The sequence below is a fragment of the Macrobrachium nipponense genome, chromosome 11 (genome assembly GCF_015104395.2).
Source record: "Macrobrachium nipponense isolate FS-2020 chromosome 11, ASM1510439v2, whole genome shotgun sequence".
Lineage (NCBI taxonomy): Eukaryota > Metazoa > Arthropoda > Malacostraca > Decapoda > Palaemonidae > Macrobrachium > Macrobrachium nipponense.
Window position 1 is genome coordinate 84,408,187 of NC_061087.1, and position 24,195 is coordinate 84,432,381.

General features: G+C 42.9%; 1 protein-coding gene across 7 annotated transcripts in view; it reads right to left on the reverse strand.

The window, feature by feature from the left end:
* The window catches only part of LOC135206702 (neuroplastin-like), a 106,800-nt gene that overhangs the window by 12,962 nt on the left and 69,643 nt on the right, over positions 1–24,195 (reverse strand). For all 7 annotated transcript variants that reach the window (XM_064238127.1, XM_064238137.1, XM_064238172.1 and 4 more), the window contains 2 exons: positions 23,742–23,852; positions 16,128–16,313 (listed from right to left, as the gene is read on the reverse strand). In XM_064238127.1, the coding sequence (XP_064094197.1) occupies positions 16,128–16,313; positions 23,742–23,852 (297 nt within the window). The remainder of the gene's footprint in view (positions 1–16,127; positions 16,314–23,741; positions 23,853–24,195) is intronic.

The following is a 24,195-nucleotide window of genomic DNA, read 5'->3' on the forward strand; positions in this document are numbered from 1 at the left end:
AATCCAAATGCCATGTCAATTCCAGGCGGAACCATACTGGCCGGTGTTTCTGTCTTCTCCGAAAGGTTATTGAATTGACAAATCAAATCAATCACCTCTGCATACGAGGCCAGAAACTTGGTTTTCTCCTTCCTCCGGCTCTAATGTACCATTCTCCGTCACAAGGGATGTTGTCTCGCCCCTATCTTCTGACAAACGGCCCGGAATTCCACGGCCACCTGCCCCTACGGCCGCGGTCTCTTTGATCTTTGCTGGCCGCCGTTGGCTTGATCCCGAATAGTCAGTAGGGGAACGAGAAAGCCTCACTCTTTCTCTGCTCACGGATCTAGAGCGAGAATCTCATCTAGATCTCCAAGATGAAGGCTCCCTTAAGACAGATATAACTTCGTCTCTATTAGTATTGGTATCGTTTACGAGCGTCGGAGAACTCGGCCTCGACCTTTCATCCAGATGGACACTGCCTTCCACGAACGTATCCGCCGAGGTTGCCAACTCCCTATTCTTCGTACTTTTAATAGGAGCCTTATCGCCCTTCGTACGTATTTTGAATGGCCTTACGGGCGAAACTGGGACCTGCATTCTATCCTCTGCTGCACCTTTCGCCGCCAACGTCGATTTTACCAGCGGTATCGTAGTTTTTGCGATCCGAACTGGCATCTCCGCATCGGCCACTAGTCCGTCGGCCGTCGCCTCTCTCGCTTGTTCAGATTCTTGCGAACGGCTTCGTCTGCTAGCCTTGTGCTTACTAGCCACTGACTTCCCGACCTTCCTGCTGACTTGGATACGACAGTCTTGGTCTGAAGATGAAGAAGAATTGATTCTTCTCCTCTTAGCCCGAGGATCAGTCGCAAACTCCCGAATCCTCCTCCAACGCTTGACTGGCGCTCGCCGTGACGTTATCGGACTTAGCGATGACGCCGAACTAGACGAAGAAGACGAAGGCGAATCACACTTTTTCTTTTTGCCTCTCTTATCCATTCTCTTCTCTATATCTTGTAATTTCTGCATTACAGTTTGCATTGTCGAGTCAGAAGGCGTATTAGAGTCTAGGTGCAGCGAAATAGGCCGAGAAGCAGTCTGTGACGTCATCACGCCTGCCATATCGGTGTGTGACGTATGTTGTGACGTCATCCCTCTCGTAGGGAGAGACTGTGAGGTTTCTGATGGCAACCGCACGTTTGCTGCCAAACTACCTCCCACGTTCTGCATCGCTGTAAATATAGAGTTTGATGGCGTATCCGCGGCATTAATTCCCATAAATTGCAAGCCAGGGGGATGAGGAACATTCAGCGCTGCCGGACCCTGCTGGAACCGTGACGCCATATAATGCGCAAGCAAACTATCCAAGGTTGGTACGCCTGGTAGGCTAGCATTGACCACGTACCATCCAACCTATGCGCTTCGGGAGCAGGAGCCTGGAACAAAGATGGCAGTGCTCCCCCTCTACTTGCTGGGAACAAAGGAGAGTGCATATTATTCATAAAATTACCCAAGGCTCCTCCTGACGTTTCCGATACTGAACCGCTAGGAGAAACCGAAGGGGTATGGGACAAATCAAAAGCAGGTGGAGAAACATATGGAGCAGCCTGGTTTATTGCCGACACAAAAGAAGCCGGTAAGGTTTGGTCATCCAAAGATGGCGTCATCACCTTCCTTTTGTATTGGCTTTTCTCATAGAACTTTTTCCACTGTTCCACCGACCAACCGCGACAAACAGAACATGGATTAGTAATCGTACATACGTCTTCCCTGCACCTACTACACGTTGGATGAGGATCCCTCGACACCGAAGTTAGAAATCTAGAACATGGAAAGCCACTGACTCCTGGGCATTTCCTTTGTCTCCTTTTCGAAACGGCAGACGATCCCGATGTTGAGGCAAAATTCTCCATCATACCACTTATACACTCTTCACTCACACTGAGCACACTCGGAGAAAGAAAAGGTAATAAGAAATGAAAAATGAAATGGATAAAAAACGGGCAAACTGAAAAACCGGCTTTAAATCAGATAGACAGTAACACGCCTTATCTTAAAGGCGGTAGGAAAATAACTGGTGGGTCACAGGTAGCCGTGGGCATTCTGGGTATACATGCCCCGTGACCTGGTATAGATGCCTATAGTCCCTGGATCTCACAAGTGTAATTTTAATTCTACTGGTTTCCAGCTTGGCGCTAGTAAATCCTAATGTTAAGACCAAAGGTTTGTTCCGTATATGAACAAACATAAATTAACTGAATTTTCTGGTTGACTGAGATGTCCATTAACAACTGTACTGTATATACTTGTCCCATTTGCAGAGAATATGCCTGCTGCATTATACCTGGATGAATGGCCAGTTTTAGCATCCCAAGATGCAGTTGCTCTGAAACAAAGAATGCTCTCTGTCACAAACTGAGTATCATGATAAACTGGGAAAGACAAATCTCATACTCAAGCAATAGGCAAAGCAACTGGGCATGCTCATAGACATGAGGATGGCAAGTCTTTCCCTTTGACTCTCATGTGAGCAAGCTCGGAGGTAACCGCACAGTTCCTATATTGGCAGGAACAACAAGCTCAGGTTTAGCATGTCATCCTCAGTCACCTGTCATTTCTGAAGATGGTCATTTTGCATGAGTAACTCACCTGCACTCACTTCACCATCAGCTGAAGCAGTAATGGTCAGCACCAAACAATCCTCCCTGCCAGGTTGTGAAACTGAGCATGATCAGAGAAATCTCTCTAGGTGGTTGGATGACAGGACCCTCCTTTTGGGAATTCCTCCTCCCAAGATCCTGCTGTTCACTGATGCATTGAAGGATGGTTGAGATACCTGGCTACCTCCCCTGTTTCTTAGTGATCTCCTGTGGCTAGTTTTGTGGAGGGGGTCCCTCCAGTCAGAGTGTATGTTTGACAGTTCAGACACGTCTTAAGTATATAGTATATTTGTCAGAACAAGCTCCTGTCAGAATTCATAGTGAAAGGCTATCACTCAGCCCTTATCCAGGTGTTTACACAGGAAGAGATGGCTTTATTTTTCACCAACAATTATCCATGCTCATGAGGAGTTTTGAGCAGTCTTGTTCTCCTCATGAACTTTGTCCTCGCAACTAGGGTTAGAATCACTCTTGCAGCACATCCCAAGTGCTGTATGAGTTCTTGGAGGAAGCCTTGGACCAGCAGCTGGCACATAAGACTGAATTTCTGTTAGCCTTAGCTTTGGCAAAGTGTATTGGGGAGTTACACAGCTTATCCTTTCTATTCCAGCGGTCAGAGAGTTGGGGTTCTGTCTCATTCTTGGATATTCCTGAGTATGTAGCACAACTTCAGAACCCATTGGCCTCTGTTGAGAGATTAAAGTTTCTTGATCCTTTCCCTGAGGAACCTTGTTGTTGGCGACCTGGAAAAGATCCTCTTAAGAGGACCTGTCATTTTAGGCAAGTGTCAGATAACCCACAAGTTCCTGGACACCTTCTCCTTGGGACCTGAAGTTATCACTCATCAGGCTGGGATACCCAGCTCCATTTCAACAGAGTATGACTCACCCAGTTGGAAGTTTATTGAGCATAAGTCTGAGGAACAGTGCTTGACTAAGCATGTCTGAGGATAAATGTCAAGAGACTGGTCTCTTTCTTCTTCCACTCTATGCAGAGCAGCAACTCGGGCCATGATATGGATATGTATGCACAACTGAGCATCCTTAAGAAGGGTAGGGGAAGCTGAGCTATGCTCCAAACTCAACAATTAAATTACCCAGCTATGGCTGTCTTCTGACTTGTATAACCCTCACTGGGGTTGCATACAGTACTCCAAAGATTCTCTTACTTGACTGAGACTAGGCACACTTGCTCAGACTAACTGCCCTACCACCCTGACATATTCATGACAGACCAAGTAGGAAATTACAAGTCACTGCTCCCCTTGTTTACATTTGTGACCTTGATTCTGACATTTCTGGGTTGGTTTCAACTTCCAGTCAGTTGAGGACAACCTCCCAATTAAGGAGTGAGTCTCCCACATAAATGGCAAAGGTTTGTTTTTATGCGGGAAAACCTAATACATTTTATAGGTAAATTATATTTTTCACAGGTTAACAAACCAAAGCCTTTTATTATATTGCCATTTTGTCCCTGATGCCAAAGGAAAAAGTGCTCAGTGAGGGGCAGGTGAGTGAGGGGTACTACTCCACTTATCCCTTTCAACTACTAGTTAACTACTTTGTTACAGAGATCCAACAATCAATTTTAGGTGATGCTGTCAAATGTTATTATATATAAATGGAAGTGTATCTACAGAAAATGATATTGTCATGATACAATAAAGTTTGTTCATACTTACCTGACAGATATATATATAGCTGTATTCTCTGACGACCGACAGAATTTCGAAACTCCCGGCAAACGCAGTGGTCGGCTAGGTGGTTAGTACCCATTCCCGCCGCTGGGAGGCGGATACCGGGAACCACTCCCATTTTCTATTCAGATTTTCTTTACCACTGTCCCCTGAGGGGAGGTGGGTGGGTACTTGATTATATATATCTGTCAGGTAAGTATGAACAAACTTTATTGTATCATGACAATATCATTTTGTTCATGACACTTACCTGCCAGATATATATATAGCTGAATCCCACCATTGGAGGTGGGAAGGGACAGAATAGAAGGATTTTGGAAACATTTCACATGCAGATGATTGACATCTTGGTTCCCTACCTGTTAGCATAGCTGACTTCGTGATTACTGTCACCCAGCCTGCTTCTGCTTAACTAGAATTTCCAGCAAGGTAGTGACCTGTATAGCTGGATAGTTCTAGATGATCTGTCAACGGGAGCGTGACCACAATGTGACTAGACCATATTGACCATACTGAAGACAACGAAGCATAATAAATACCACCTAACTTAGCCTCACTAAAGTTAGTCCCATAACTTTCAGGCTAATTAAAGGGAAGACCGCCTCAAGCGGCCAACCCTACGACCGTAAAAAAACAAACCCATAATTAAAATCACACACATTCATTTTCTAAAGGATGGGGTTCGTATTGCTTCTCGTCCCCAATACTGTATCCGCGGAAATGTATGGTCCAAGCGAGTAGCAATTCTCATATGTCGCCTTCACATCTCTGAGGTAGTGTGAAGCAAACACAGAGTTGCTTCGCCAAAATGTGGCACCCAGGATATCACTGAGGTGCCATATTTTTCTGAAAAGCCACCGAAGTAGCTACCGCTCTAACCTCGTGAGCATTAACTTTTAGCAGTTTAAGATCACCATCCGTGCAGGACGAATGAGCTTCCCTGATGGTGTTTCTCAAGAAGAACGCCAGTGCGTTTTTAGACATTGGTAATTCCGGCCTCTTGACCGAACACCACAGGTTGTCTGACGGGCCTCTACATTGTTTGGTCTTTTCCAGATAAAATTTGAGATCTCTGACAGGGCACAAAACTCTCTCCGGCTCTCGTCCGACGAACTCTGATAACCCCTTGATATCAAAGCTTTTAGGCCAGGGGTTGGATGGGTTTTCGTTCTTCGCTAAGAACGAGGGGCTCAGCGAACACACCGCATTGTGTTCTCTGAAACCCACATGTCTACTCATAGCTTGGATTTCGCTAACCCTCTTAGCCTTCCTAGTTACATCTTTCAAAGAGGCAGCGTGCATAGGCTCAAATGGGGCTGACATTAAAAACTTTAAGACAACATCTAAATTCCATGAGGGAATCTTGTCTCGTGGAGCTTTTGATGTTTCAAAGGACCTCAATAGATCGTGAAGATCTTTATCATTTGATAAATCCAAGCCTCTGTGTCGAAAGACCGTTGACAGCATACTTTTGTAGCCTTTAATCGTTGACACAAAGTTTGTCTATATCTCTAAGATGTAAGAGAAAATCAGCAATCTGGCTCACAGAGGTCGTGGAGGAGGAAATATTTTGCCTTCTACACCAACTTCTGAAGACAGCCCACTTCGATTGGTAGACAGCTTGGGAAGATGTTCTTCTAGCGCTGGCAATAGCTCTTGCCACCGATCTTGAAAAACCTCTCGCTCTGGCCAACTTTTGGATAGTCTGAATGCAGTCAGACTCAGAGCGGAGAGGTTTCCATGATACCTCTCGAAGTAGGGCTGTCTGAGTAGATCGATTTTTTCTGGAAGTGTCCTTGGGAAATCTACCAGAAATGACATGGCCTCTGTGAACCAGTCGCTTGCAGGCCAACGTCATTCTTGTTCCTTCCGACGCCGCAAACTTCCAGGAGTTTGAATGGAGGAAAGGCGTAGAGATCCATCCCCTTCCAATTCCAAAGCATGGCGTCTATTGCTATAGCTCCTGGGTCTAGAACCGGAGAGCAGTAAATAGGAAGCCTCTTCGTTTTTGCTGTCGCGAAGAGGTCTACCAGTGGGCGTCCCCAAAGTTTCCATAACTCCTTGCAAATCTCTGGATGGAGAGTCCATTCGTTTGGAAGCATTTGATGTTGACGGCTGAGGAGATCCGCACGAACGTTCTGCTGTCCTGAAACGAACCTCGTTAGAATCGTTACATTTCTCAGCTTCGCCCAAAGTAAGATTTCCCTCGTATCCTGAAACAGGGAGCGAGATAGAGTTCCTCCCTGTTTTTTGAGATATGCGAGCGCCGTGGTGTTGTCCGAGTTGACTTGTACAATTCGTCCCACAATCCTTGACTTGAAGCATTGAAGTGCCAAACGAATCGCCTCTAGCTCCTTGAGGTTTATGTGCCAGGACCTCTGTTCCCCTCTCCAGAAGCCTGACACTTCTTCCTCCCCCAGTGTTGCTCCCCAGCCCGTCATGGACGCGTCTGAGAACAACACTAGGTCTGGGCTCAGAACTTTGAGGGACATCCCTTCCGATAGCTTGACGGGATCGGACCACCACTTCAAATGCTCTTTGATCGATTGAGGGATTCTCAAAATCTCGTCTAGGTCTTTCTTGTTCTCCCAGTTGTCTGCTAGGAAAAACTGAAGCTGTCTGAGGTGTAGCCTTCCCAGAGAAAAAATTTCTCCAGCGAGGAAATGGTCCCCAGCAGACTCATCCATTCCCTCGCCGAGCATATTTCCTTCTCTAAGAAGACCGATACTTTCTCTAAGCATTTTAGCTGACGTTCTATGGATGGAAATGCTTGAAAAGCCACTGAATCCATCTGAATCCCCAGATACACGATGGACTGTGTGGGAATCAGATGGGACTTCTCGAAGTTGACCAGAAGGCCCAGGTCCTTCGTCAGCTGTAATGTCGTATGTATGGTCCTCCAGACACTGTTACCTTTTGACGTGGACCGGATCAGCCAATCGTCAAATAAAAGAGTGAGGACTCTTATCTTTGAGAGATGGAGCCATCTTGCTACATTTCGCATCAGAAGCGTGAATTCATAGGGGCTGTACTCAGCCCGAAACAGAGAGCTCTGAATTGGAAGACCTGTCCTTTCAGAACGAATCTGAGGAACTTCCTGGACCGAGGATGTATCGGAACATGGAAATAGGCATCTTGGAGATCCAAGGACACCATCCAATCTCCTGGTCTCAGGGAAGCTAAAACAGACTGTGCAGTTTCCATCTTGAATTTTATTTTCCTTACAAAAAGATTCAGCCTGCTTACATCTAGGACAGGTCTCCATCCTCCCGAGTGCTTCAGAACAAGGAAAAGCCTGTTGTAGAAGCCTGGAGAGTTCCGTGACACAACTCTTTCTACTGCTCTCTTTTCCAACATCTGATCCAAAAGGTCTAATAAGATCTGTTGCTTTGAATCCTGATAAGAGGGCGAAAGGTCTATTGGTTCTATGCTTAATGGTGGTTTCGATAGAAACGGGATTTTGTAACCTTTCTTGATCACTTCGAGTGACCAAGAGTTCGCCCCTCTTATCCTCCCATGCTCGAAGAGAGCGAGGCTCGCCCCGACTGGTGTCTGGAGGGCCGAAAAGTCATTTCTTTCCCCTGGTTTTTGAGGGGGCTTTGCCCCTAGGGAAACTCCTCCCTCGAGCAGCAGCTCTTGAAGAGGCTCTTCCACGAAAGGGCTTATAATTCTTCCTAGAAGCTTGCGTGGTTCTTAAAGACATCTGATCAGCAGGACGTTTCGAAGACCGAGACAATAAGTCCTGCGTCGCTCGTTCCTGGAGATTTACTGATAAATCCTTTACCATCGATTGTGGAAAAAGATGAGCAGAAAAGGGAGCGAACAACAATTCTGCTTTTTGCGCTGGCGACACTGACTTAGCTGTAAAGCTACAGAAGAGTGCGCGTTTCTTCAGGACTCCCGACGCAAAATGTGATGCCAGTTCGTCGGAGCCATCTCTTACTGCTCTGTCCATGCATGACAAAATACTCGCTAAGTCCTCCAATGAGATAGAATCTGGGCTTCTAGACTGAACATCCAAGACGCCCAAACACCAATCTAGAAAGTTAAAAACCTCCAAAGTTTTATAAAGGCCTTTGAGATGGTGATCTATCTCCGACATTGTCCACGAAACTTTCGCTGATGCCAGGTAAGATCTTCTAGGAGCTTCCACTAAGTTGGCGAAATCCCCTTGTGCGGAAGCGGGGATTCTCAAACCTGCTTCCTCTTCTGTCTCGTACGACTTCCCCGATCTTCCACTAAGCCTTGTGGGGGGAAGTGCAAAAGAAGTCTTGCCCTTTGTCTTTTTGGATTCCATCCAATCATGGATTCTTTTAAAAGCCCTTTTAGTCGAGAGCGAGGTGGCCATTTTGACAAAATTTGGAGTCTTCCTTGCCTTCGAAGAGGTTAGTTGCAAAGGTGGAAAGAGAGGAACTGGAGCTCGGAACTTCTCGGGAAACAAATCTTTTAAAAGACGAGTCAAAGTCTTATAATCCACAGAGGATGAGGTTGTAGGATCCTCCTCCTCTTCCGAAACAGCCTCGCTTGACGATTTATCTTCTAATGGAGACATAGTCTTATTCTGAATCGAACGAGAAGAAACCAAAGTTTCACCTCCCTTTCGAACCGTAGGTCTTGTGTTTGAAATCAATTTTGAAGAGAAGAGTCTGCTATGTTCTCCTAACTTTGACTTTCTCTCCGAATTTTCCAAACTAACGTCATACGATTTCTCTTGACGAGCACTCATATTGTAGTTCCTACTACCTTGAAGCATATGGCGCTTAACCTTCTGACTAGCGACCTGTTCTTTTCTTCTCAGGGTGACTTTATGCATCGGACGCCTAGCGCCCTCAAAAGCGTCCTTATTTGCGTCCTGGAAAGCGTCCTCATTTGCGTCCGGAAAGCGTCCTCATTTGTGCGTCTGAACCGCGCGTACTGATATGAAGGACGACGAGCGTCCTTACTATGCCACTACGCCTCGCGTCCTCAAAAACGTCCTCATATTCATCTTCATATCCTTCTTCTGAACTAATATCGTGCGTCTGAAGTCTCTCCAGCCGACGTTTCCGACCCCGAGCGTCCTGAGAAGCGTCCTTACGAGCGTCCTGGTTAGCAAAGCGTTTCTTTTGTTGAATATTCTCTTCCTGTAAGCCAAGATCAATTCCTCCCAATTCTATTTCTGAGCGATCCTTCTGAACGTTCTTCGACTCTGGGAAAAGACGACGGCGGCCGCCTGTGCGGCACCTATTGTCTTTTTCTTTACCGCCAATACTTCTAGAGACTCTCTCAGCAGGACTGCTTGCGCGTTCCTGATTGAGTCGATGAGGTCTAGAAGGCGACGGATCAGAAGAAGACGAAGAACGAAGAGAAGCCGCAGGAGAACGTTTAGATTTCTTGACGGGTAGCCAAAGATCTTTTTTACAACTACGTGATCTTTCTTCTTTCTTGGCGAAAAACGTATCCAACTGTTGACGAATCCGCTTCGAGGGTCTTTTTTGATGGTGAAGAACCATATGATGGAATGAACCTTTGAGAAGAAGATGGGCGAGGGGACGCCTTCTTCCTTCTCTCCGGACTCGAATCAGGACGCTCAGAAAGCGTCCTAAATCTCTTGTGCGGGATACTGTCTTCGAAGTCTTCCGGAGAAGACCGAAGCGTAAATCGAGGCGGAGGACGCTCTCGATCTCCCGATGAAGCGTCCTCTTCCATCATACCTTTCCTAAGAGGGCGAGAAAGACGATGGCCGCCAGTGCGACGTCTTACGTCTTCCTTACCACTCTCACTTGGAGAGGCTGCGTACTCTTCGTACGACCTTTCCTAAGAGGGCGAGAAAGACGATGGCCGCCCGTGCGACACCTTACGTCTTCCTTACCACTCTCAGTCGGAGAGGTCTTCCGAGATTCCCACCCACGGTGAGGTGAGGTGAGGACGTCTCGGAGGAAGAGAAGCATTCCTTCAAGGTTCGAGCTTGCGCGCGATCTTTGGCAGCCTGGGATGCGTCTTCAGGATCTGCCGCCGAAGGGACGCCAGACCGGTGTTTAATTCCCGTAACCCTCCTTCGGCCTTCGACATGTCCATTCCCTGTGTTCTGGGAGTCCGACAGAGGTCTCAACCTGGAGGCATTATAGGACCGATCTGACGCCCCCTCCACTTCACTAGGGGCACTAACATCATCACTACACTTTTGCACATTAGATTGTAGCACTTTCATTTTCGATTCAAGGTTCCGAATCGATTCTAAAATGGTAGAAAGGGCATTCCCTTCGGTAACAATCACTTCCTTATCTGAAGGAGAAATTATAGGGTTATGCGTAACATGTTCTACATTTATGTTTGATTGAGCAACTTTACTTTGACTTTTAACAGAAGCACTCCTGGAGGAAGACCTCCTAATTCTGTCACGCTCAAGTCTACGAATGTAAGATTCATACGCCTTCCATTCGACATCAGTAACACTTCACATTCTTTGCACCTATCATCCAACAAGCAAACATGCCCTCTACAATTCACACACACTGTGTGAGGATCTACCGAGGCTTTTGGTAGCCTCACCTTACATTCTTCTACACCACACACTCTGAAACTAGTAGAACTAGATCCAGACATCTCAATTCTAAGAAAAATCAAAGCCAATTCCGAAACCAAAAGACAATCCAAATACTCAAGTGACAAATGAAGTTTTCGAAATCCTAAGCGGAGGTCTGTAAACAGATGTTTACCGACCGGCGACAGAAGAAAATCTGAATAGAAAATGGGAATGGTTCCCGGTATCCGCCTCCCAGCGGCGGGAATGGGTACTAACCACCTAGCCGACCACTGCGTTTGCCGGGAGTTTCGAAATTCTGTCGGTCGTCAGAGAATACAGCTATATATATATCTGGCAGGTAAGTGTCATGAACAAAATACAAATTACAGTAGACACCCCTATTTGCCCTTCCCGTGCGAATAGCTACAATCCGCAAATACTTACTTAAAATCCCTCTAGCTACAATCTGTAAATACTTACTTAAAATTCCTCTAAAAATGACAATTTGTCGAAAATTGCATTTTTCCTAACTATACAAACCTGAGGTCCTTTACATATAGTCCCACCTCATGCCACCCCTCACTCTGCAACTTTTTGCATGGGCCTAAAGCAAAAGTGATTCTTCACCTCTCGGGCGCGCGGGCGCGCGCACGATCGGACAAGCAGTTAACTACCGTTCTCCCCTTGTTCGAAGCTTACGACCGTCCCAGCTGCCGCTAGTTACCTTCCTATTGTTAAAGGACCGAGGGTTTGTATTACGTATCGGAACAAATGCTTAGAACTGCATATTTTGATAGTTAAAACAGAAAAAACTCAAAATCCTTATCAGAGTATTCTAAAAGTTTTATCACAAGAAAATACATTTAGTCATGAAAATATGAAAATACAGTAATTTGTGAATATTTCTCAGTGAAAAATAATTTGAACAGGTGAATTTCCTGTGAATAATGGATATATAGGGTCTACAGAAAAATCTGTGAATAGGCGAGTCCGTGAATTGTGAGTCCGCGAATCGAGAGTCCGCGAATTGTGAGTCCGTAAATTGTGAGTCCACGAATTGAGAGTCTGCGAATCGTGAGTCTGTGAATCGTGAGTCAGTGAATCGTGAGTCAGCGAATCGTGAGTCCGCATATAGCAGGGGTAGCGGGGGTTGACTGTACTTGAATGGATGCTATGTGCAAAACTCTAGTCAATGGGTATGTCAACACTGAATATTGCACATTATAAATTTCACAGCTCATAATATACTGAAGAGCAACATTGCCTATGCACACATCCACAGGAAGTTCCACATTGGCCGAGTGCATTTCGCACTCGGCTACCAATCCGGTGGTCCGAAGTTCAATTCTTGGCTCGGCCAACGCGGAACCAGAGGAATTTATTTCTGGTGATAGAAATTCATTTCTCGATACAATGTGGTTCGGATCCCACAATAAGCTGTAGGTCACATAAATATATCTAATCCTTCGGACCAGCCCTAAGAGAGCTGTTAATCAGCTCAGTGGTCTGGTAAAACTAAGATATGCTTAACTTAACACATTCACAGGATGAAAGAAACCCATGGGGACTGTTGCAACACAAGGATGCTGGGTTACTAAAAGGCAGGTCATGCGATGTTAATGCACCATTAAGTATAATTTTAATCTCCAACATGTTTACTTTCAAAAACTAGCTTCAAGAGCTTTTCTATCTAATCTCCAACATGTTTACCTTCAAAAACTAGCTTCAAGAGCTTATCCCTTAAAAGTCTTTCCCTAAGTACTATAATTTCTTTTCTTATGTAAGCAATACCAAATTACATTAAGGGGGGCCGGCCGGAACCCTTATATATGGGGGTATAGGGCAAAAAATGCAGTCGTGAAAAAATTCATGGAGCTTCATATGGCAATTGAGAATAGGTATACAAAATATTTTGTCAAAATTCCTCTTACTTTCGTAGTTACAGGGTAATTAGTTAACATAACTCAATAAGCCAAAAACATTGATCCGTACAAGAAAATGCAATATTTCTTCTGTTATCGTAAATTTTGATAATTGTTGTCAAAGAAATTGGGAGAAATGGCATCTGTAGACATTCCCCGAGTCGAGAAGGGAGACTTCAGTCAGCTACCAAGTTCAACCATGATTCAGTGCGAGCACAAACCTCAAGTAGTCTACATGTTCGAGTTTCACCTATGACATTCGCTTGCTTTTACGTATGTTTATCTATGTTCCGGCAAGAATTTCATCATGCCAATGAGGAAAAGACAAGGAAAACATCTCGCTAACATACAGACGAAGAAAAATCGCTCAAGTATTATTACAGAATATCATAATATATGTTTAGATAGTGAAGAGAGAGGGGAGGGTTGCGTAGTAACGGCCCCATCTTGCCTGACAGCACATGTCACACTGTGCCCAAGGCTACGATCTTTGAGCAAAGAGATCTTCATTTATGATAAATTTATGATAAATAAAATAGTTTTGGTTTATCAATACACAAAAAAGAAATATACATTCATAATAATCATTATTTATTAACATTTTCTTTATAGAAATACGAAGGAAAACTTTGAACGCCCGTATCTCAAAACTATACTTATTGACCTTCAAAATCTATCTTCTCACTTAGTTTTGAAGTTATAACATTGGAATTTGGTATATACCTCAGAATGACATTATAGAACAATCAAATCAAGCCCTTTTTTCCAATCTTTGTTTCATCTTTTTTTTTTTTATAAATTTTTTTCTGATTTAAAGGGTTTATTTTTTTACCATATTGAAAAACTCATATCTAGCAAAAAAAAAAAAAATGACTTTTAGAAAAAAAAACTCCTCATTCGAATTGGGAGGTCTTACATCAGGGTTCTTATATATGGTAGTAATCCTAGGTCTTAATATTAAATATCAAGGGAGGAGAGAGAATTTGAAAAATGGTTATTTTCGGGATAAATCGCCCTGGCGTCACAAAACCGAAGGTCAGGGGCGAAAATCATATGCGGTTTGGAGATGTCCCAAGTCACGTTATTAACCCGCTTACGCCGAAGCCCTAAAAATCAAAACCTCTCCTGTATGCCGGCGCCGGTTTAGAGTGAGCGCGGAACCGGAAAAAATAATTTTTTCAAAAAATCACAGCGCGCTTAGTTTTGAAGATTAAGAGTTCATTTTTGGCTCATTTTTTTTCATTGCCTGAAGTTTAGTATGCAATCATCAGAAATGAAAAATAATATCATTATCATATGTAAATAATGCGATATATGGTAACGAAAAAAAAAATTCATAGATAATTGTATTCAAATCACGCTGTGCAAAAAACGGTCAAAGCTAACGAGTTACTTTTTTTTTTGTTGTATTGTACACTAAATTGCAATCCTTTTGATATATAATACATAGTAAAACAATAAAAGCAACACCGGAAAAATATTATCACAAAATGATGTACGAATTCGTAACGCACGGACGTAAAAAAAATGTTATTTTCAAAAATTCACCGTAATTCTAAATAATGTTCTAGAGACTTCCAATTTGTTTCAAAATTAAGACAAATGATTGAATATTACGATACTGTAAGAGTTTTAGATTAGAATTGCAGATTTCGACCGTTTCGGACGAGTTAAATTTGACCGAATGTAGAAATTTTAATATATATATTTTTTTATATGCACATATTTCGAAGATGGAAAAAGCTACAACCTTCAATTATTTTTTATTGTATTCTTCATAAAATTGCGCACATTTTGATATATGAAACTCTATAAAAAGGCTAATATGAAAAGGAGCAAATATTAGGATAATGCGATGTACGTATTTCGGAGACTTGCGGCCGCGAATCGGCGCGCGGAGTGTAGGTAAATATATTTTTCAAAAATTCACCATAAATCACAATATTGTTTTAAAGACTTCAAATTTGTTTCAAAATGAAGAAAAATGACGGAATATTATTAGGCCGTAAGAGTTTTAGCTTACAATTGCGTTTTTCAACTATTTCGGTAGAGTCAAATTTGACCGAACGTGGTTTTTTTTCTATTTATCGTGATTTATATGCAAATATTTCGAGAGAAAAGCTACAACCTTCAATCATTTTTAGTTGTATTCTACATGAAATTGCGCACATTTTCATATATAAAACTTTATGTAACAGCTAATTTTAAATGGTGCAAACATTTCGACAATCGCACAAAAAAATTCTGATTTTTTCGGAAGAGTTACCGCGCGAACGTAATGTTTTTTTTTTTTTCATAAATTCACCATAAATCGAAATATTGTGCTAGAGACTTCCAAGTCGTTGCAAAATGAAGGTAAATGATTGAATATTACTAGAATATAAGAGTTTTAGCTTACAATTGCGTTTTTCGACCATTTCGGTAGAGTCAAAGTTGACCGAAAGTTGAAATTTTTGCACTTAACGTTATTTATATGAAAATATTTCAAAACTGATAAAAGCTACAACCATGGGTTGTTTTTGGTTGTATTGTGCATGAAATTGCACACATTTCCATATATAAAACTTTATGTAATGGCAAATTTAAAAGGGTGCAAACATGAGGACAATCGCACGAACAAATTTATCGGAAGAGTTATCGCACGAACGTAAGGAAAAAGTTTTTTCATAAATTCACCATAAATCGAAATATTGTGCTAGAGACGTCCAATTTGTTGCAAAATGAAGGCAAATGATTGAATATTACTATAATATAAGAATTTTAGCTTACAATTGCGTTTCTCGACCATTTCTGTAGAGTCAAAGTTGACCAAAGGTTGAAATTTTTGCACTTATTGTTATTTATATGAAAATATTTCAAAATTGATAAAAGCTACAATCATGAGTATTTTTTTGTTGTATTTTACATGAAATTGCGCACATTTTCATATATAATACTTCATGTAAAGGATAATTTAAAATGGTGCAAAAATTATGTCAAAGTGATGAAATAATTTCAGAGATGTGTCACTGATACTTTTTAGTGCGATAAGAAAGAAATTCGCGCTTGCGCGCCTGCGTAGCGATTGTAAACAAAACAACGCCTTGATCCGTGAACTCCCAGCATCCCCCAAGGCGCGTGATACAAAAGTTTTCGGCTGGTAGGCCTATAAGTATTTTTCCGCGAATTTTTAAAAAAACTTTTTTGAGCCGACGTATGATACGTCCAATCGGCATACGGGAGACATTTTGACTCGACGTTTAATACGTCCAATCGGCGTAAGAGGGTTAAGTGGTATGAATATCAAAGTCCTGTCCTTAAAAAATGGCATTAGCCGGCCGGCCCCTGAGTCTTCAATACTATACAATACTTGGGAACTGGCTTACCTTTGACCCTCAGGAAAGTCCACTTCTCAAAGTTGTAAGTAAAGCTTGTAATATTGCATGAGTAGTTGCCACGATCTCTCCACTCAGCACTAGAGATGATCAGTGTTCCATTGGTAATGTTTTTAGAATTGGGGGTCATGGAAATTCGACTGTCATTAGCCATCAGCTCATACATTGGTTTTTGATCTGAAACAATTTATTCTATTTTCAGATTTATTAAAATATAAAATGTATGTAGTATATATCACTGAACTCACATAATCTATACTTGTCTGAAAACTTGACTTAAAAAAATACTCAAAAGTGATTTGAAAGACTACCATACATACTTGCAAATCATGCTACTTTTGAAGACCTAACTTTGAAGCTAATTTTAAGGGGGGTCACATCATACAAGAGAAATAAAATTAGCATATGTAATATTCACATTAGTATCATAATATAAAATATAAACATAACAAATAGACATCTTTTCCATGGACTTTTTAAAAAGTTATGCTGTACTTCACTGTATCCCATAATATTGTATGTATTCTTATATTATGTATTACTGTATAACATATGAAATACAAACATAGCGATCAATGTTTTGGTTTGGAAATCTGCTGAGGGCAATTACAAAGTAGCTGTATTTAACTCAATTCAGAGCAATTTCCTTTCTTCTAGTTAGCATAAATGAATCTCTAGACACACTATTTATATGGGATAAGGCTATTTTTCATTATACAAAGTGTCCTTAAGTTGAAATATGACTTTATTACATCTCGTTGTGAACTAAATTTGGTTATATTTTTTTTTTAATAGATGGCAGTGGGCATGTTTTTTGTATAAAATAAATAAACAGATTCTGCAAACTATTTTCCCTTGATTTCATCATAATACAAGCTTTATATAGTTACCTTTTATCAGTGTGAAAACAACAGCAAAAGTTCTTTCATGCCCTGTAGTTTTTATTAAAATACTTTTCTCTTCAATTCTATTTACTGTCCAGTTTGGTGTTGCTGGTGCACGATAATTCATAGTCATTAGCATTTTGAACATTGTTTTCCCAGCTTCAGCTACAACTTATACCTTAAATTTAGGAGTATATTTCCTTGCTGATTTTTTTTTTCATAGTAAATAATGATATAATGTAAAAATATATCAGTCCTATTCTACTTAACATCATTTGCAACATAACCAAATATGATATTTTAATGATAAAATAAGGTTTCACATATACTTACCAAACAATTACATTAGCTGTACGCTTTCTTACCTGGCAGTCGAAAATTCAAATTCCTGGCGGCGGTAGCAGCGCTGCCATTGTTCGTGTAGGTGATACAGATCCCGCCCACTTTCAGGAATACCTGGTACTGCTGAGCTTTTAGACTTCAATTCGTTGAGCCGCAACGTCCATCTGTGGGGAGGAGGGAGGGCTCTGATTATGTAATTGTTTGGTAAGTATATGTGAAACCTTATTTTATCATTAAAATATCATTTTCACATAAGTGACTTACCAAACAATTACATTAGCGGACTCCACATTACCCGGAAGGTGGGTATATGGACAGCTTTCTGAATAAAAATAACATTCATATGCTAACATAATGTCTGCAGTACCTTACCTTGTGAGAGAGCAGCTACAGGTAGATAGATGCTGCCTCTGGTCGGCGCTCTCATGTAGGAGACGTGCCAGTAAAGGCCAGGGTCGTCCCTACTAATGGTGGGATTTTTGCAATCATGGAAGTTCACCAATGATTGACAAAAAAAAAACAACAATAATTTGCCCTTGCCCTGGGCGAAAAGACCAGATAAAAACCATACAAAAAACCATCACCTACACTAGAAACCATATGGTACCCTTAACCAGATATAAGGACTGGTGGGTACTTCAGGTACATGTACCCCCAGGCTTCCCACAAACTCAAAAAACCTCAAATTCAAGGCAAGGAGATAGTAGAGGGAAAAAACCAAGTCCCACTATGCTTTCTCTCCCAACACCATTCCCACTACTGACAACGGTCCCAATCTAAAGCAGTTTTCATAAGTAGTTTCCACCTCCTTCAAATAGTGCGATGCAAACACCGATTTCGACCTCCAGAATGTAGTTTGCATAATGGAGGATAGAGACATTCTGTCTGAAAGCCAATGACGTTGCTACTGCACGAATCTCATGCGTCTTAACTTTCAGCACCCTAAGAGCATGTTCCTGAGTTTGGGCATGCGCTTCTCGGATCAAACTCCTCTGGAAAAAGGACATTGCATTCTTTGAAAGAGGCCGAGACGGGTCTTTCACCGAGCACCAGAGTCGGCTCGACTCTCCTCTCACAGTTTCTGTCCTAGTCAGGTAGTGTCTGATGGCTCTGACCGGACATAATGTACGTTCCTCATCTTCCGACCCGACTAAGTCCGATTGGTTCTTTATCTTGAAAGAACGGGGCCAAGGATTCGAAGGATCCTCATTTTTAGCAAGAAAGTCTGTTACATAAGAGCAAACTGCAGTGCCCTGGGCGGAACCCACTTCCTTACTCATCGCCTGCAACTCGCTTACTCTTCCCGCTGTGGCTAAGGCGACTAGGAATAGTGTCTTCCTAGTTACGTCCCTCAAGGTTGCAGAATTCAACGGTTCGAATAGGGGGCCGTTGAGCCACCTTAAAACTACATCCAAGTTCCATTCCACTTCTTTAGGCTTGAAAGTCTTGGAGGAACTAAAAGATCTGATCAGGTCACTGATGTCCTGATTTGACGAAATGTCGAGGCCTCTATGCTTGAAAACCGATGAAAGCATGGCCCTATATCCTTTAATAGTTGAAGTGGTCACTTCTTGGTGTCCCTCAGAAATAACAAAAATTCTGCAATTTCTGTTATAGATGTCTCAGAAGAAGAGATGCTATGTCGTCTGCACCATGACCTAAAAACTCTTCACTTGGACTGGTAGAGCTTGGCAGAAGAGCTTCTTCTGCAGCGAGCAATAGCCTCTGACACCCTTCGCGAAAACCCTTTTGCTCTGACCAGGTTCCTGACAGTCTGAATCCTGTCAGGGCCAGAGCGGACAACCCTTGGTGACATTGGTTGAAATGGGGTTGTCTGAGAAGCGATGGATTTTGTGGAAGTAGTCTGGGAAAATCCACCAGCAGATTGAGAAGGTCCGGGAACCACTCTTTCCTGGGCCAGAATGGCGCTACTAGGGTCATTGTCACATTCTGGTGAGATTGAAGCTTGTTTAAGACCTCTCTAATCATCCCAAAGGGAGGAAAAGCGTAATCGTCCAGTCCTATCCAATCTAGCAGCATCGCATCTGTTCTCCACGCTAGTGGTTCTGGAATCGGAGAACAAAAAATGGGAAGGCAATTGTTCCTTGATGTGGTGAACAGATCTATCGATGGTCTTCCCCAAAGCTTCCAAAGGTCCTGACACACACTCTCGTTCAGAGTCCATTCTGTTGGTTACACCTGATTTACCCGACTCAGTTCGTCTGCAAATACGTTCATCCAGGTGAGGAGATCTTCGGCTATCTTGTTGAAAGAGAATGAGTGGGTCCCTCCCTGCTTCCGTACATATGACCGCTGTGGTGTTTTCCGAGTAGACCGCTACGTTTCTTCCGGTGACTAAGTGGTCGAACGCTTGTAGCCCTAAGAGGATGACCTTCAATTCCTTCCCATTGATGTGCAAGGTCTTTTCTCGTTCTGTCCACAGACCTGACACTCTCTTGTCTCCTAGGAGGGCTCCCCATCCGCTGTGGCGTCTGAGAACTGCAGGTCGGGGTTCGACACGACTAGGGAGATTCCTACTTGTAATCTTTCCCTCGAATGCCACCAACGAAGATACATTTTTATCTCTTCCGTCAGGGGGAAAACTATTGAGTTTGACTGTGTCTTCCGAGACCAATTTGCTTTCAGGAAGAACTGAAGCGGCCTCATGTGTAGGTGTCCTAACCTGACAAAACTCTCCACTGAAGCCAGGGTCCCGAGTAGGCTCATCCATTCGAGCGCTGAGCAGGACGGGCGAACCAGAAATTGCTGGACTGTCGACAGGCAGGACTCTATCCTCTTCGGGGAGAGAAAAACCCGAAAAGCTAGAGAGTCTAGTATCATCCCTAAATAGAGAATCCTCTGAGTTGGAATCAATTGGGACTTCTCCGTGTTTACTATGATACCCAATTGTTGTGTCAAAGTAAGTGTCTTCTCCAAGTCCTTCACACACTGACGCCTGGATCTGGCTCTCAGTAGCCAGTCGTATAAGTAAAAAGCTGTGTTGATCCCCATCAAATGCAGCCACTTTCCCAGAGGAGCGAGAATCCGAGTAAATACTTGAGGGGCGGTTGACAGACCGAAGCAGAGGGTTCTGAACTGGAAGACTCTCTTCTTGAAGACAAATCTCAGGAACTTCCTGGAGTCCTGATGAATGGGGACAAGGAAGTATGCATCCTTCATGTCGAGAGATACCATCCAGTCGACCGGTTGGATGGCTGACATTACCGATCGACTAGTTTCCATTCGGAATTTCGTCTTCCGGACGAAGAGGTTCAGAGCGCTTACGTCCAACACAGGTCTCCATCCCCTTGATGCCTTGGGGACTACGAAGAGCCTGTTGTAAAACCCTGGGGCGTTTGTGTCTGTTGCTTCCTCTATGGCCTCTTTGTTGATGAGCTCTTCTACTTCTTTGGCTAAAGCCAAAGCTCTTGTTAATCCTGTCGAGTATGCTGTCAAACAGACAGGTGTATTGTACAGTGGTGGATCCTGTGTAAAAGGGATCACACATCCCTCTCGAAGTACCTGAATTACCCACTGTTCTGCTCCTCTTCGACTCCATTCCTCCCAGTAGTCGTGGAGTCTTGCCCCCACGGGTGTGTGAAGGACCTTCCGATCATTTCTCTGTCTTAAAGGGTTTCTTGGTAGACTTAGAGGTGGTTCGTAGATTTGTTCTCGGTCTCTGCTGCCACTTCAACTTACCTCCTCGAAAGGGATGTTTTTGTAGAGGAGAAGCTTTGGCTCCTGTCGCTGGAGGCTCTTTAGGTCTCCTCGCTGACTGAAAAAGATCATTGGTGGACTTTTTCTCGAGGTCCGACAGTACATGCTTAATGGTTTCTTCTGGAAACAGGTGAGATTTACTCAGGGGGGAGAACAACAAAGCCGATTTTTGGTTCGTGGTTACTCCTCGAGATGTGAAGGAGCAACACCATTCTCTCTTCTTTAGTACTCCCATAGCGAATAGGGCGGCCAATTCCCTTGAACCGTCTCTCACTGCCCTGTCCGCACAGGACAACACATTGAGCCAGTCGGCAGAAAAATCCTCATCAAGAGACTGGCAATCTTCAATTTTCCTGGCTAACGCTGCAATAGTCTAATCCAGAAAACTGAAGACTTCGATCAACTTGTATAAGTTCTTCACCAGGTGATCCAACTCGGGTGAAGAGAACAACACTTTCGCAGTCGAGAATGCTGCTCTTCTGTGAGAGCCCACAAGACCGGAGAAGTCTCCTTGGGAGGAGGCAGAAACTTCCAAAGAAGGAACTTCTGTCGCATAAAACCTGTAGGTTTTATTCTGCAGCTTTGACGGAGGAAAGGTGAACGAAGCCTTGCCTGACTCCTTCTTCTTAGCAAGCCACTCTTCTACTTCCTTCAGTGCTTTCTTCGAGGACTGAGAAAGAACTGGTTTCAGTAACCCCGAAGGCGCTGATCTCCAACCCTTCACAAACTACGACGGAGGTGAAGAAGGTGAAGCTGGTTCAAAGAAATTCGGATAAGTCTGCAAAAGAAACCTTAACAGACTAGAATAAGCAGAAGAGGGCTTCAAATCCTGGTCTTGAGTTTCCTCTTCCAACAGGACGGCCGATACCCTGTCTTCCTCTTCCGTCTGGCTCGTTGTCTTCTTCAAAAAGACCATCAATTCTTGAAGCTGATGTTTAAAGGGACCCAAAGCGGAATCCTCTAGCAAGGGTTTGGCCTCTTGTACGCTGGGCATGTCTCTTCAAAGGACGCGACACTAAATCACTCCACATTTTTTGCCTCGACACAGACGACTACACTTCTGAGTCGGACGACAACTGCACGTCACTCATATCTACACCTTTCCAGCGGCGTTTCCTGGGCACTCGCGAGTTGACTATGTCGACTGACCGTGGGCAAAATCCCACAATCTCCCTTCGACTTCCGGTATATCTTCTCCTGGGAGCTGGGGAGCGAGACAGTGACCTTCGTCTAGGAGAACAGGGGGAACGGACAGCTGCCTCCTCGGACACGACACTGACACTTGGCCTAACACTGGCCTTTTCACTTGACTTCTCTACGAACGCACGAAACAACATACCCAAATCCATAACGGATTTTGCCAAGAACTCAAATTTCTTGTCCATCTTGGACTCTAACAAGGAAATGGGGTTGGGATCAGAAACATGGGATACCTGGTCTGGAGTAATTGGTACTGAAGTTGGAGGGCTATCAATAGGTGAAATATTTGATAAAGGCGGAAGAGATAGTGACGGTTTGTTTGCCTCTAAAGGCACGCGAGTTGTCTCTACTCTAGTTTTACTACCCGCTCTAAGAGCTGCTTTCCTTTTCCTATCTTTGTCCATCTTATCCAAATGAGCTTGAAAAGTCTTCCAACCTTGTTCATCTAAACTACGGCACTCATCACAAGTTAATTCCTTGCTACAGCACTGACCCCTACATTTAACACATTTGGAGTGCGGATCGTAACATAGTTTAGCTAATCTAGTTTTGCAACCACTGCTACAAAACCTAACTGAAGAAGAACTAGCATCAGACATCTTCATAATAAATCGTTAATAACTAGGCAGCTAACTGATGAAACAAAAAAGCCAACCAAGAAATTGTACATAACCAAAAAGAAAAAATCCACAATGGCGACGAAAGTCGACTGCAACAACAAACCACCGGTGTTACCCCGTGGCCAGCAGAAAACGAGTTGAAATCTAAAAGCTCAGCAGTACCAGGTATTCCCGAAAGTGGGCGGGATCTGTATCGCCTACATGAACAATGGCAGTGCTGCTAACGCCGCCAGGAATTTGAATTTTCGACTGCCAGGTAAGAAAGCGTACAGCTAATGTAACTGTTTGGTAAGTCACTTATGTGAAATCATATTCTACTAACATATGATGGGTGAAATGCAAGCAAAACAGCTGTTGATTGTTCAGTTGTTTATGGCTGTACACAATTACGTAATGATTATAATGTTACTGATGACACTCCTATCATTCTCTTACTTTTTTAACATGTTTAACTATAAGATATGATAGACAGAGATGGAGGAAGAGGTTAGTGTAAGGTAATTTGGTCTCGCAAAACTTACAAATTTTTTAATCAATTTGTATTTTTCATATCTAACTAACCTGAAGTCTTAACAATAGGATCTTTCCAATTGCTAGATGGTAACTGGTTAAAAACAATCAAAATTTGTAAGCAAGCAATCTGTGAGACCTGGCAACTCCAGCGCGTATGAGGTGATAGCTGGTCAGAGACTGCGCAACCGCCTCGTGACGTATTTAGTATAGGAGATACATGATAAAATAAATTTTTATTGGTGAAAATCTGGGGGGTCACATGATATGTGAGATAGCATATCGCACGAGTATATACAGTGATTATCAAGTCTAAAGAGTGCAAAACTTACTTTTCATCCACATAACACTTGGCTCAGGTATACCATCAACAGGACATTCAATAACTAACTGCTGCTTCTCATCCACATTTTGGCTCTTATCCATCTTCCTTATTTCCAAAACTATGGGAAAACAGTATGAAGGTTAATCTCAGAAAGTTCTCATAAATGAAAAGTACTTACTTACAAAAGACTAGCTTCTCATTTAAAAAAAACTTTGAATTCCATAAAGGAAATGCATGAAGGGAGGTAACAATCATCCCTTCTTATGAAGTAAAGGACCCTTTCTTGCTGAAATGTTCAAGGAATGAAAAATAAGACTTTACTAATACTATCCTCAACAGGTGCAAGTTACAGGACCTTAGCAGCACCAGATGAAAGACTGAAAAAAATGGCATTTTGTTTCAATTTTACTTGTTGCTTCCTACAAGTCTTTTCACCAGATATCACATTTCTAAGATTACTG